This window comes from Oculina patagonica, chromosome 2 (genome assembly GCF_052425735.1).
Source record: "Oculina patagonica isolate OP01 chromosome 2, crgOcupat, whole genome shotgun sequence".
Classification (NCBI taxonomy): domain Eukaryota; kingdom Metazoa; phylum Cnidaria; class Anthozoa; order Scleractinia; family Oculinidae; genus Oculina; species Oculina patagonica.
This window is the reverse complement of record NC_135759.1, coordinates 33,573,229-33,588,731: the sequence shown is the minus strand read 5'-3', so window position 1 is coordinate 33,588,731 and position 15,503 is coordinate 33,573,229. Positions and strand designations below refer to the sequence as shown.

General features: G+C 39.7%; 1 protein-coding gene across 2 annotated transcripts; it reads left to right on the top strand.

Moving 5' to 3' along the window:
* The first annotated feature begins 542 nt into the window (after nt 1-542).
* On the top strand, nt 543-15,082 carry LOC144644264 (uncharacterized). 2 transcript variants are annotated; one of them, XM_078503716.1, is made up of 4 exons: nt 543-787; nt 3,928-4,942; nt 5,429-5,556; nt 12,846-15,082. In XM_078503716.1, the coding sequence occupies exons 3-4, from the start codon at nt 5,456-5,458 to the stop codon at nt 14,521-14,523; spliced, it is 1,779 nt and encodes a 592-aa protein (XP_078359842.1). In that variant the 5' UTR covers nt 543-787; nt 3,928-4,942; nt 5,429-5,455; the 3' UTR covers nt 14,524-15,082. The 2 variants fall into 2 exon arrangements, with proteins under 2 accessions (XP_078359842.1, XP_078359841.1); XM_078503715.1 differs by lacking the exon at nt 3,928-4,942 and having other exon boundaries at nt 545-787.
* Nucleotides 15,083-15,503: the final 421 nt, after the last annotated feature.

Genomic DNA, 15,503 nt, shown 5'->3' with positions numbered 1-15,503 from the left:
TAATCGTTTCAAGAGTGGTCGTAAGAAAAACCCTATTCACGAAATTGCGAAGATAAAACTCTACGTCGAAAGCATAAACTATGTCGAAAGATAAGTTAAATACACATTAAGGTGCTATTTAAGGTGACTTCATCGACAACGTGTTTGTGTCTCGGTCTATTCATTATATACAAACATACAGAATTTTTTTATTCCTTAATATTTTATTTGCAGTGCACCATAGTTTACTGATGTCGGTATTAGTTTTCTTAACAGAAATCCTGATTCGTGTAAATTCAGGTTTTGCTGATTTCGCGGTTTCCTGTTTATCGTTGCCATGGAAATATCGGTTACCTTAAGTATAAAATCAAACTTCAATCTAAAACCAATAAATGGTGTAATTTTCATATCGATCCGAGACAGGGAAGGTAGCTAAAAGGTCATTTGCAAATTGTAGGTGTGGTCCAGAAAAAACTGTATTGAGAAACCTTAGCCTTAGCCTGTGTACAGCCGTCCCGCTCCCCTCAAAAAAATCGCAATTTCTTTGAGCGGAGCGGGACGGCTGTACACAGGCTGCGGGTGACCTGCGGGTTATGCGGGCACCCTGCTGGGTCGCCAGGTGCGGTGACCAGCCGAGTCGTGCCAGGCCTACTCCGCGTACTTCCATGTACTTCGCCGAAGGTTTCATCTGTTATTTGTTTGAACTTCTTCTTGATTTCTTCTTACATGGAAACTCTAACAAGTGAAATCCACCAAGAGCTTTTGTCGTTTTGGCAACTTTAATGCAAAGGATAGACGTCAATTTAAGGTATGTACGACCGTTTGTAGAATATAACTGGGGTGCAAAGGAGTTGAAAGCAAGGTTGTATGAAGCCAACGTAACGTTTTCGATTTTGCGTGACTGTTTAAAACTATTATGACCTGTATTGAAATGAGCTAACAGCTTAGTCAATTTCCCGGCATATAACCAAACATTGGAAATAATTGAATATGCTGCCTTGTAAATTAGCTGAAAACGAAGTTGGAGACCAAGAACGCTAAAAGAAGTTCAATATAAACACCTGCATGCAACACATCATTTAATGCATATGCCGAAGTGTAGATGGGTTATCTTGTTGGGCTTCACTCAGATGCCCAACAATAACAAATTAAACCAAAAAAAAATTTCAATAATTTTGAAAGGCGATATAAAAAATCGATCGTTTTCGATTGAATTCGATACCAGTCAATCGGCAGATATCGGAAATCGATAAAAATGGAACAACGAAACAGATTGAAATATTCCTGCTCACTTTTTTCGAATAATTTATTAAGCTTACTGCTTTAGTATAGTGTTATTTATTGTTAGTCAAATAAGGTAGGGTTAATTAATATATGACTTTAGTATATACCACACAAGTGAATAGCACTTGCTTTTCGCGCACGCTGATTGGTTAACTCGGAGGTGATTAGCGAAGTACTTTTCACCTCCAAGCAGCATAACCGAAAGTGATATTTTGGTTCGCTAGTAACCGGTATTCAACTTGTGTGGTATATACTAAAACAATAATAAATTATTATTCACCTCTGAGTCAGTGTCGGTAAATATCCACCACTATTCGCCTCCACTTCAGTGAATAATTGTTGATTATAAGTAGTTAAGATGAGATAGATATTTAAAGATAAAATTTTAAAGCACACGTCTTTAGAAAATTAAGGTTTTTCAGTCGAAAAAATATGTACCGGTATTAGTTATTGAGTGATGATACCATGCCACTCAGGGACTACATTCCATGTAGCCGGCTATGTGGTACCGCAGAAACTAATTTATTCAAGCTGAAGTATGAAATAAGATAAATTGAAAATTGTGTCACTTGTTATGTGCTGGCTACATGGTACACGGTACACAGTGAGAAAAAAAATTAATTGGCACATGATTATACAGCTACCTTGTTCTTAAATTCATGAAATTCACCTTCTTTAATCCATGAGCCAAAACAAGAACATTACGCTATATGACAAAATATTAATGGAAAGACCACTGCTTACAGTGTACCACGTAGCCAGCGACAAAGACTACTTATTAACTCTTGTATTTATTGCTCACTGTGTGTCGCGTACCACATAGCCACCTATTTTCAGTAAAGGGCTCATTGTGGCAGGGTATTCAGCAGTTATTTGTTTATTCCCAAAAGACTCCTGGGTTCAAGTGCAAACATAGGCCACAAGGCCAACATAAGAGAAGAACACAGTGTAAAGATACACATGTATGCATAGAAATTGCTTTTTTTTCACTGTAATACAAGCATTAAAAGATAGCTGAATTGCCCGATATAAGTAATAGTGTATCTTGGCACATCTTTTTCACTGTGATACCTTTTAACCCTTCACTTAAAAGGAGCTGTTAATAGAACTAATGTTAAATTGAAATGAAAGGAAACCAGTTATGAGAATTAATTTTTCGAGTGTGGCATATTTGCGTATGTCCTGGGTCACTGGGGATATGCAAGTATTCTGCAGCAAGTCCCAAGAAACAATGCATTCTTGGGCCTTTTTATGAAGCAGGTTTGTTATGGAGCAGAATTGTGCTTCAAAAGTATTCTTTTGAATCTAATAGAAGCATGGAAAAATTATAGAATGGCTAAATAATTTTCTATCAGACAGTACGCATTTATGAATTAGGCCATGATTCTCCGTGGGAGTGAGAGTCGCTGATTGGGCTTTGATTTTCGTTTTCTATAGCAAAACCCCAGCAAGTGAGATTGAGAGGGCCTGTACTGAGTTTCCATGAGATTCACTACAGTATAAAATTAGTAGCATTAAGGCCATCAAAGTAACAGGTTAAAACCTAGACTGCAGGATTGGAAAAGTTTGCCCATGTTCATTTCATAACAACTTGACATGTTTATGGGCGTAGTTTTAAGAAAACACCGACTGGGACATGCTCCCATCCTATGCTCATGACATAGCTGATTAACATCACATTAATTCACTGAGCTTCACATATATACCATCATTTCATCTTCATCAAGTATATTCACAGAAATAATGTTCCAACTTTATGCACTGGTCTGTCAGCAGAAAACAAACAAAAACTTACAACCCATCGACCAACTGACCAACCGAGTGAATTTACCTTCAGCTATAATATTCTATTTTGCATTCTGCAAAACAGTTATAACAGGGACCCGTGGATTGGGGGGCCACCCTCTCTCAAACAAATTTTTCAATCAAATTCCGGGACAGCCTTTTTTTGTGCCAGCAGAAGAAAGAAAACCTTGTTTCAGTGTTATGGTATTTCACTGTTTAGCCCTGTTAGATAAGATTTAATTGCTTAAAGTTAGTAAATTAAATGGTAATTGGTGAGTGGAGTACAATTTAGAGTAGTTGTGTTTGTAATGCACTTATCATTTAGCTTTCCGTGAGGTTGATCCCTGGGACACACACCCCTGACAGTTAATTTGTAATTCAAGGTCAAACAAAAGCCTTCTCAAACTCTGGGGTACGGGGCATAAAAAGCGTCTTCAAATTCCCCTCCCCCAAAGATTTGAGTGCAGAGTATCTTTTGTGCAATTACACCTTCCATGTCGGCTCCGTGTTTTTAGCCTTTTCTATAGGTTTGCCCTAATGAACATATCTTTAAAAGATATCCCTCACTTTGTATGGTATGATAAGAGGATCTCTGTAAGATTTGTTTCAGCTAAGGTAAAAAGCTGTAGTTTCTCTATAAGGTGCTTTTCATAAGACCTTTTTGAGGAAAGGAATTGATGGCTTAATAAAATACTCTGTCTTTCTTCTGTTGACCTTTGTCATGGCTGGCTTGTTGGCTATTTTCATTATAGCATATTTCGGAGAGGGTTTGACTTATTAGACTGTGTGGATAATCGTCTATACAAAGTATTTTGTAATCTTTGAGTTTTGTTTTAAACTTTTCCTATAAAGAGATAATTACACCTGTTTTCTTTATAGGTTCAACAACCACAAGTTGGGCAGAAAGTTCATTGATAACAAAAAGCGAAGAGAACCCAAGCGCTCTAAAAGAAAAGCATACGAGAAAGTTCAATTTGAAAAAAAGAAAAAACATCAAAAGCCTCTTGGACAAAATAATAACGAATAATCAGTAAAATAATTTACTTTCAAAAGGGTAAAATTTATACCCACACACCTCACAAAGAACTCTGCATCAGGCATTTAACGTTACAAAACGTTTAGTAATCAGTTTAAAGAGATACAACCTCAGCTAAAGCAAATCTACAGAGATCTTCCTATCATATAATTTACAAGCGAGGGAAATCTCTTATAAGCTCATTAAGGCAAAACTACACTCTACAAAATTACTTGGAAGGCTATAATCATGTACATGGGAGGCATGAATTCAGGCTTATCGACCCGACACAAATATTTCAAACCAAGCTGCAATGCTCAAAGCTTTATACCTTTGTATTTAGTGTATACTTTAAGTGTATGTTAAGTAAAGTAGGGTCTTAGATCACAATTTGGACGCTAGTTCTGTTTCTTTCCCCTGTCACATCCCATTTTTGTGTATGCCAAATTGAAGAAATGTTGACCATTTTCGATAGGACCAAATGGTATTCTGGGTTATTATAAACAGCATTTGTAAGCTCAGTAATACTTCCATTTATTTACAATCAAGATATTTTTTTCTTTGAGTGCTTTAAGAGCATGATTTATGCAACCTGTCTTATTTTAATGTCCATTCTTTCACAGACAATGATTACTTTTTTCTGATTTCCCTGTAAACATCTTGGATCACATGGTTTATGGTTTATGCTTTTCATGGGTCAACTTTTCTCAATCAGATGTACATGTATTTGTTTCACATTTATGCCCTCTATTGGTTTTAGCTCTACTGCATTGTATATTTTGTATTTTCTTTTCAGTAACTAATAAACTAAACTAATTTGGAACAAATATGCAAACAGCAGCCAAAATCTTGCATAAAATTTATTACTGAGGAGAAACGGTAAGAGTCCTTCTGTAAGAAGTATAAGGTGACTTAAAAGGCTGGTTTGCACGTAAGATGCAGACATAAACTTGGCATAATGCGTGGTGCCTGTAAACCAGGCTTAGATTTCAGGCTAAGTTATCAACGGGTACTTCCTGACTGGATTAAATGCTTTTGCGTTAACGAAACAATCAAAAACTCGAAGCAAATACATGTAGCCTGTGTGAAGAGCAGGAAAATGCTTGCATGCAAGTAACGATTGGTCTTTTACTATAACTCAGTAATAATCTGTCAATCACATGTCTGCATTTTCTTTATGTGACAATCCATTATTTTACTTTATATTCTGATTGGTCGAAAGTGACACGACTTTTTTGAAACCAGTCACTAAACGTAATATGATACAAAATCAAAGCAAATGAGAATAAATTTTGTACACTCAAGTAAGAAGCGATCTAAAATCACAGATGTGCTTATATTTATCAGTCTGCCTTACATCCACAGATTTGAAACCCTTTGTCTCATAACTGAATGGCGCTTGTCCTTTCTTGGAAATTTGTGTTTTGGTCTTCCACTATTCTATGTACTTTACTGTTGTCGTCATTTTATCTCTTCTTTCCACTGACAAACAGGTATGGGCAATCGTATTTTTTTTTCTTTGTATTTAAAAAAAGGTTGTTGTGCAATGCTACCACATTTGTGTCACTGTTTATGGACTAGTATAGTTATATTGAAAGGGGTATCGGTTTGGCCTTGGTCATATTAAAAGAAAGTAGACCCATAATTTTCCAGGAATTCTTGATAACAATGAATAACTTATAACTGAAACGCCGGAACGTTTGACAATTTCCATCAATTTCTGGTACCAGCGGTCACAAAGAGTAGTCTTTTGCATCCACAAGCAGACCAAGCGTACTATGCGAGGAAATCGAAGCTGCATTAAAACAAAATGTTATTTTTGAGGTTTCGTTAAATTTGATTTGTTTATCAGAAAAATGACTAAATATCGTGACAAAGCTCCTTTAAGTAGTTGAATTCAATTTTTGTAAAAAGATATTTGCCGTTGGATTCCAAATACAAACACTGTAAATTTCTACCCGCTTCGCCTACTTGTCAAGATGGCGTCGAAAACCGTTATAAAGCCTATTGAGTGTCGTAAAACCAAAAGCAAAGTTATCACTCTGGCCAATCACAAAGGAGACAGACAACCCAGTGAACCAATCAAAACTCAAAGAAAAGCATGTACCTGGCGCAAAGCGCGGGAAAACGCGGTAAGCGTGTCTCGATTGATTTTGGTTTTACTTTTGTTTGGTTGTGAAAGTCGCTTGGCTTAAAGCGTAGTAATGCAAAACCAAAGCAAACGCGAATTCCTTTAGACACTGAACTGAAAACCGCTGGAAAGGAATTAAATTTTGTTTCTCACAGCTTCGATGTACTTAAAAAATACGCTTGGGCTGCCTTTGTTGCATTGAAGGGATTTTCTACTGATATCATTGCTTACCTTTCAGCAGTTTCCTGTCCATCGGATACGGAGGCTTGTACTAAAAGCCGGAACGGTGGAACGCCGGAATACTAAAACCCGGAACGCATAAAAAACCCCGGGACGTTTGATTACTAACACCCGGAACGCACAAAAATAACTGGTACCTCGGCATTCTAAAACGGGACTAACTATTCTGCACTCAGTTGATGAAATGAGACAATAGCTTGACACCTTTAATATGACAAATTTATACCACGTAACATTCAAGTTCATGTAATGAATACAAAACAGCCGTTACCTAACTAGCGCTCCGGTTAGCCTGAATAGCACTCTGGTTAGCCTTAATAGCATTCCTGTTCGCCTTAATAGCACTCCGGTTAGCCTGCTTTAGCTTGGGTTGCTTGCGGTTAGCTTTTATAATAGGGTTAATGGTTATGGTTTATATCCAAAACAATTAGGATTTTGGCAGCTGGCTTAGTGGATAGTGTTCCCGCTTGGCATGCTGGCGACCCGGGTTTGAATCCTCTTCTTCTCATCTTTTTTTGTATTGATACGCGACTTCAGAAATCAAAACACCTGCGGAAACGTGTCCAAGATTTCCGTCAATCAAAGTTTGAAGGGATTTTCGACAACGTTTCTCGCGAGCGATCACGAAAGCGAACTGGCGATAAATAAAATTTATTCCGCAGCCCAAACTTCTTAAAATGTTTTTAACAAGTGTAGCATAAACTATTTTGTAGCTAAGTTGCCAAAAAGGCAATAAAGTTGAATTTCACCAAACGTTTCCGCGGGTGTTTTGAAATGTATCAATGCAAACAATGTTAAAGTTTTTGAGTTTTTTTTTTTTCGCACCTTTTTTATGCGTTCCGGGTTTCCTGGCGTTCCTGGTTTTAGTATTCCGGCTTTCCGCTGTTCCACCGTTCCCGCTTTTCGTACTAGCCATCGGTAAAGTTTAAACGTGGGCGTGTTCAAAACACGAAATGGCGAAACAGCGAAATGGCGAAATGACGAAATGATAAGTTAAATACAGACCCTCCACGGGAAAACAGGGGAAAAGGTGAACGCACGGGCACGCGTGTCATGGCACGGCACGTAAGCGCACCATCGCAAGGATATGCGCATATCTAATAAGAAAAACAAATAAAAAATAATATTTTTTTTTTTTCAACCCCCAAAAAAAAAAAAAAAAAAAAAAAAAAAAAAAAAAAAAAAATATTAAAAAAAAAAATTAAATGTGTGACCAAAACAAAAAAAAGTATTAGGTATGACCACGTAACTGAACTAACTATAGTTAAACTTTAGTTACGTCGTAGATGTGACCGCACCAATGACACGGTTGATATTGTTTCGCACGCTTTTATAACATGAACAGAAATTTAAAAATGCCATTTTAACCAACCAATCGCTAAAAGTACCCATTATTGAGTAAAATTAAAAAAAAATTGCTTTCCGAGCCTTAAAGCGTGAATTACAGCAAAAAAAATACAAAGATTTCCGAAGGCTTCGCGAAAACGTTTTTGAATGACTGCGCACTGAAATGGAAGGAATGGAACGAGTTTTTGACGTCATAATTGGTGTTTTTAAAGACTGCCGCAGACCGCACCGACGGCAACAGCAACGTCAATCTCGCTGCTTTAAGAACTCGCTCCCGCAGAATATTCAAAGAGAGCGTTCGACTCCAAATAGTAAATAAATAGAAAAATAGAAAAACCAAAAATTAGCTGTTGTGGTTGATGTTGTCAAAAATACGCAGAATTTCATCATTTCACGTTGTTGTACGGCGGAGAACGGCTTTGAAGTGTACCAACATTCAAAACGCACGTGCAGATATTCTGCTCATTAACGATAAATGCTAATGAGAAAGAACAATAGAGATTCCTGATTTTTTTCATACCAGCGTGCATTTTACCTGTCTCACATGATTATGCAAAACGACAGCAAACAAAACTTTAAGCTATTTTTGAGCTTTAGCTATTTTATTTAAAAATATGCGCGTCTCTGAATAACAACCAACAAACAACAAACAATCAACTGAAAAACGGCCGAATAGAACGAAATAACTGCTTGAAATGTCACTAAACACATTTATTTAAATTCTAAGGTGCGGTCTGCGGAATTGGTCTGCGGTCGTCTTCAAAAACATCAATTATGACGTCAAAAGTTTTTTTTATTTCCGACAATTTTTCCGAGCACTCTACGATTATGAAGGCCTAAAAGAAGCATTTTTCAAATTGCAATATCTCTGCAATGTAATGTCCGTTTGCTTTGAAACTTCGGGATGTGTTCATTTGGCTCTTACTAATAAACACGGGCAAAAAATGAAAGAAATCAAAATTTCTGTTCTTTTGACCTTTTAATAACGTGCATGCGATATGACACGCGTGCGGACACGCGTGCGATATGACATGCACACGTGCGATAAGACACGCTTCCTCAATCCTTCGTTCGTGGCTTTTACATCCGTTTGACTTCTTATGGCACGAACGGGTCGAAGCTGTCTAAAGAAAAACATGCTAGACAAAAAAATGCTTTTCAATTTTTGTTATCATACGAAGACAAACAAGCTCGCATAACTTACGTACCTACCCGACGAACGTGCATAGCAGTAAGCTAATTCCAGATCGTACGAGGCTTATGCATAAGGCGAAAATAAAATTGAAAAAACTTTGATTGCACGAAATGAAATTTCTTTTTTTATAACTCCTAATTGCTTATGAAACTGACCTTATTTTCAAACGGAACTTTGAGCGAAATCGTTCAAATTAGTTACAGAATGTGGCGGTTAAAAATTATATTCATCTCGGAAACTCTGGGCTAGTGGTTGGAGCGGCAAGAGAATCCACGGGCGACACATGGTGAATTTCAAATGTTATAAATTTTAATCTTTGGAACGAACACAAAGTTAAAGAACAATTGAGCGCGAAGCTCTCTGCTCGAACTTCGCGCTCGATCGCTTGCTATTTTTTAGAAGCTTGCCGCGGAACTACGCGTTCGATCGCTTGCTATTTGAAATCATGCCATCTGAAATCATTGGCGTTTATCTTCAATACATCGAGAACACTGTCCAAATTGAGGGATGCTTACGAAAACCTGGGGCACGTAAGCTTTCGCTGGCTTAATATACGTTTAGCGCTTCGAGAACGTCGTATGTAGCTGGAAAGACTTTCTGTCGTTTACTTTTAAATTGAGTATCAATTTAAAGGTGACCCGGTTCGTCGAAAAATTGCGATTCAATGTTTGTTTGTTTGTTTGTTTGTTTGTTTGTTTGTTTGTTTGTTTCGAAAGTCAGCTTATACGGCTGCCGTTACAATTAAGCTTATTGGTCGCCGAACGGGCAACGTTGGCGTGCCATTTCACCCAGTACAGTGCTCGACACGCAACATTGTTCGATAAGACACGCACCTTTCTTTTTATCGTGCGATACTAACAAAAAATTTTTTTTAATTACGCGTGCCTTCTGACACGCTGCTCGGAAGACGGCGTGTCATTTTGCACACTGCCTATTGTTTAGCGTGCCATTTTGGCGTGCCCGTGCGTTCACCTTTTTCCATGTTTTCCCGTGGAGGGTCACATTGGTTTGCCTTTGAACTTCAAGGCAGTTCTGTTTAGGCCATCCCAATAAAATGTTTCGTTTCCCATCGCCCGACCGACCCATCTTTTTCGAAAAGTAAAAAAAAAAATCCAGTTGCACTAGTCAAAGAAGCAAGTATTGAGCAAGTACTTTAATTTACAAGCACACGATCTTGTTTTATTGACAACAATTGGTATGATGTGATGTCCTTGTGGAATAACGAACGAAAAGACCACATTTTCGCGTTGACTTTGTAACCAGGGTATCATCCAGGGGGCTGCGCTTCTTTTCTCCGCTTTTCCGCTTTCGTGATCGCCCCGTTGATCTTCATCTCGGCCCGCACCGCAAAAAACTCCGTCGAGTTACACATCGCTGTTGTCCTCCCCTGTGCAGTTCTATACTAAAGATACTCTTAGGGCAATATCCGAGTGACTCACGCACTTCACCCGGCTCAGGCGACCTCGAGTGTCTCATCCCCTCAACATTCCCCTCCTTCACTATCTACAGTTCCTTTACTCCCCCCCTTCATGTACCTCACTACATTTCTCCTCATCGACATCTCTGGACTCTCTCAGAACCAAAGTCCACTCATCGTCCATTCCATCATTCCTGCAAGGCCCAAAACTCTCAACCCTCCTTCCCCACAACACCCAAAAAACTCAGAGGCCCCTCATCTGCCCTACAACAAACTTATTTTACTGAAGACAAGGACACATACATAGGTGGTAGTAATCTTTCTACTACTCAGCATAGCCCATCAACAATAATGTCTGTTGCAAACAGTACCCCCCCCGTCGGTCCCTCCGGCGCGGGGGGGGGGGGGCTCGGTGCTGCGTGTCTCTGGGCCTGGGGGTCCTCCTCACGTTGTGCATCGGCTCCCTCGCTCACCGTGGTCACTGGTGACTGACTGACTGGCATCCCCCTCCAGTTCCCCCAGTGTGGCAGTGCGGCCCACAGCTTGTCGGGCGCCATCCGGCATCTCAGTCCGTGCCCACTCACGCAGGTGGTGCACACTGGTAGGCCGAATGTGTCGCCCGTCTGTTTCTTTGCTCTGGGCTTTGGGCCGAGTCATTCCGTTCTGCACTTTCTCATCTCGTCCTCGGGATCTGTCTCTGTCGGGCTCCCCCGTCTGGCGTCTAGTCCAGAGATCGTTCAGCTTCCAGTTTGCATTTCTGCTGTGAGATTTCGTTGTCTTCACTGGATGTACGCAGTGGTGGTCCCGTTCGCCGGTTTGCGGCGTAAATTTCCCTGGATCTCTTTCGATTGAGTGCTTGACCCCTGGATGTCGCGGGCAGTTCTCGCGTTATGACCTTCGCAAACGACCGTCCGCCATAACTTCCCCATCTTTGTTTTCAATTAACCGGTACTTAGTCCCACTCGGCCATATTTCTTACTGGGGCGATCATCGAAACTCGTCCCAGACCTCGCTGCCAGCCCCCCTGGTATCATCCTTCAAGCGTTCATTCTTTTTTTTTTGCCCGACTGACCGATCCACCATCACAAGAGACGGGGCGATGGGAAACGAAACATTTTATTGGGATGGCCTTACATGTTTAGACTGAATTAATTCAAGGGAACATTTCAATGTTCTGGCCCAGGAATATATAGTGAATACTTGTCAAGTCACTTTATCACAACGCTAAATTGAACGTATTACCAAAAGGTCTCAGCAAACCAGGATATCTTTTTCATTTAGTTCTTTCCAAGTTGCCTATCAGTATCTGCACTGCACTACAGAGCTTACCTTGTATCGAAGGACTGATAAAGACATCGAACGTTACTCCGTTTCTGTGCAAAGAACGTTTGCCACTGATATCGTGTATAAACTTTATCGCGAAGTAGGTTCGGTTTTGATAATCCATTTCTTGTGAATGTTGGAGCTCAAAGCATAACTTCATAGCCGCTGCTCGGTGGTAAATACGAGATAAACAAATCATTTCTTCCGATGTCTAAACGAAACGCCGATATTTCGATCAAGAATGTCCTAGGCGTATCAAACAGCGCCCTGTTAATAGAGAGACTGGAATCCAAATTACCCATAGGTTCGTGACGGGTCTCCGTGACCATAGTTAGTATGCCGTGACGGAGAATTTGTGATTGCAGTTTCTTTTATTTTTCGGGACTTATCTACAAGAATAAATTCGGCAACATATGAAGATTCCAGTAGAACGGTAATATCATATAACTTTGGCTTTTATCTTCAGTATCATTTCGCCATTTCGTGTTTTAAACACGCCCGTTTAAAGTGGTATAGAATTACACTAACTTCAATACTACGTAAACAGGACACCCTAGGGGGGGGGGGGAAACCAAAGCCTTCTTTAGTACCGTAAATGATCTAATAAACGCCCACTCTCAAATAAACGCCTCGTGTCTAATAAACGCCCCCTCTAAGGTGTTAGGTTTGTATTAGACGCCTTCCTCTAATAAACGCCTCGTGTCTAATAGACGCCCCCTCCAAGAATCGCCTCAAAAACCGAGGAAACGCTCCACAGAGTAAACTCACGTAATTCATTTAGTTTCTTGCTTGACTCGGACATCAAACTTCGATATCGAACTATGAACGACATCTCTAAGCTTTGCATTAGCGCAGATTAAATTTGTCTCCTACTCACAACCTCTGTTTTCTATCTTACTCCACGAGCAAACTACGCGTTTTATTTGTTTTGTTGACGTTGTTACAGTTAAAGTGAAATAAACGCCTCTCTCTTCTAAACGCCTCATATCTATTAAACGCCTCTCCTAGGACCCCTAAAATCTAATAGACGCCCCGGGCGTTTATTGGATCATTTACGGTAAGCTTTCTTTTGAATACATAACAGAAATAGTAAGAAATTAACTAAAAGTACAAGTTATCTGTTTTTCAGATATGACCACTTTCTGTACCATAAGCAAGACATTGTAAAGGAATTGCATGAAATCAACCAAGAAATGCACAAACTGTTCATCCATAAACAAGTACCATCTAGAGGATTCGTTCAGCGATTAGATCAGGTTGTCAATCGCTTCGACAGCAGAGTGCAACCAGCGAGTGCAATCAGTGAGACCGTCAACAAAGATGGCAGCGTGGATGTGTGTCCTGAGCTGTACAAAGGTGGCAGGGCTGGCCATCCATCTTATGCCACGGGCTGGGTCATCACCAATTGTACCAATGCAAAACCAATTCGTTCTGTGATAAGTATTTTGATAAATACTATTGCATATCCCAAAGAAGATGAAAAACACATTGAAAACGTTTTAAAAGGAATTGCAGAGACCTACCCAACAGTTCAGGTTCATTTGGCAACACGTAGCAACGAAGTGATGGAGACTGCCAAAAGGTTTAAGAATATTGATGTTGTTAAAGTCGATCATGCAAACCTTGGCAAAGGTTGGAACATGCTCATACGTAGGGTCTCAACTCCTAATGTGCTCGTTGCACGTGATGTTTTTCACTTCACATGGCTTACCCAAATTGAGAGGCAAATTCGTGTGATCAGTCGGATACCAAATGTTGGAGTTGTAGGTGGTGCTTACCGTGATATCTTTGGTCACTGGAAAGCGGGCTGTGTGCAAACTAAACTAAAAAACTACGTCTTGGAATACCAGGAAGGCTATTATCACTCAAAGAACGAGTGCATGTACTGTGATTACCTGCAGGGCCCTTTTGTTACAAAAACAAATCTGTTGAAGTTTGACGAGAGTCTCCCAAATGAGGTTATTTTTGAAGATTGGTTTTTACGTGTTGTTGAAGATGGCAACCTGATTATGTCATGCCCAGATGCTATGTATTTCACGACAGATTATTATTCGTATTCCAAACAAGCTGATAAAACCGTGTGGACACCTTTGGCTATAAAGTGGGAGCTAAATCGGGTGTGGCTACCCAAGGGAGTGAAGCATTCCTTCTCTTGTAAGGATATTGGTTTCCGATGCAATGCCAAATCACTGAAAAGCGCTTTACTCCCAGTTTGTTGTCAGGAAGAGTATGCAGATGCGCTTTCCTTTTTTCAGAAGTTTGCTGATTTGCATAATGTAACATTCGAGCTTGATACTGGTTCCGTATTAGGTGGCGTTAAGTTTAATGGCCTTCTTCCCTGGGACCTTGATGGAGATTTCATTATTTTAGACTCGGATCTGGAGATCTTTGGCAAGAAAGAAACTGTTGAGTATTTCCAGAAAAACGGTTATGAGCTTACCGCATTTAAATTAACCGACGGAGGGTTTTTTAAGGTTAATTTTAATCAATTTTATATCGAAGTATGGGGGATGTCGAAAGTGACAAACACTCAATATCTTCCACCGGAGCTTCAAAAACGTTCAACGTTCACCAAAGCAAACATTCGGGGTAACTGGATTGATACAGCGTTCAGTCCCGGATTGTTCGCGAGAAATCGGTATGGAAGAGAAATCCTAAAACATTCCCAGTCGTGGATGAGAGTGGGATTAACAAGCAGTTATGCTGACTATGTTGCTGGCAGCTTTACACCCTGTAGTAGACCAAATCATCACGCTTGCTTGCAGAATTTCCCTGGCGACGGTGACATTCCATTTTTGGTTACTTAGCATCGCCTAGAGTCAGATTCGTTAGGGCTGAGCTGATTCAGTTTGTCATATTAAATAGATTTAACCAAGGTGAAGCCTAAGAGCGGAGCTCCCTGGTTATTTACTTTGACCTTTATGCAAATTGGAATTTACTGGCCATAGACAGGGAAAAATAGGACTTGAGCCAAGATCCAATGAAAAACCGAACATGTGACCTCGATGAGCTCTGCACTTGAGCCTGCGATATGGTCATGTGATACTAGTCAACGGTACATTGATTTGTCAGCTGTCAAGATGTCCAATATCAAAGATGTAACCTATTTCTGGAGTATGGCCGCCATGTTGTGCGACGTCGTACGTCCGTGATGACCACGAAAAATCAAATGCATGATTCTCTTTTTTTTCTATGGTTATGGGGCTCCAATCTGCGGCCCTTCGTGCTGCTCGGGAGCTCTGCTGTTTTTAATATTTTTTTGTAGAAAACTAGCTTTGCTTTTCACAAATTTTTTTAGGAACCGTATTATGATCTTCATTAGTAAATTATGAATTTGCTAATAATAAAGTGTTGGCGTTTATTTCATATGTCATTAGATTTATTCATGAAAATCGCAGCGGGTAAAAATCGTACTGATTCAGAGCTAAGCCAATCAAAAACGCGAACGATGGAATTTCACTAGTGAAGAAACATAGTAGACATTTTTATTCTTAGGCCAATTTTGCCTCAATAAAAATAAAAAAAGCACACTGCGGTGACAAACATGACAAGACAACGCATGTCGGAAAAACTTTAATTTTTTAAAATCAAAAATTTTATTAAAATACTTGCGTTGTCTTGTCATGTTTGTCACCGCAGTGTGTTTTTTACTGATTTTTATTGAAGAAACATCGTTCGTCCAGCAACGCGAACGATGAAATTTCGGTTGTGGTGAATGAACGTACAGGGTTGCATGGGCAGCCGTTGCACATAAATCGCGGGCTTGAAAAATTAAAGCAGAAGAAAC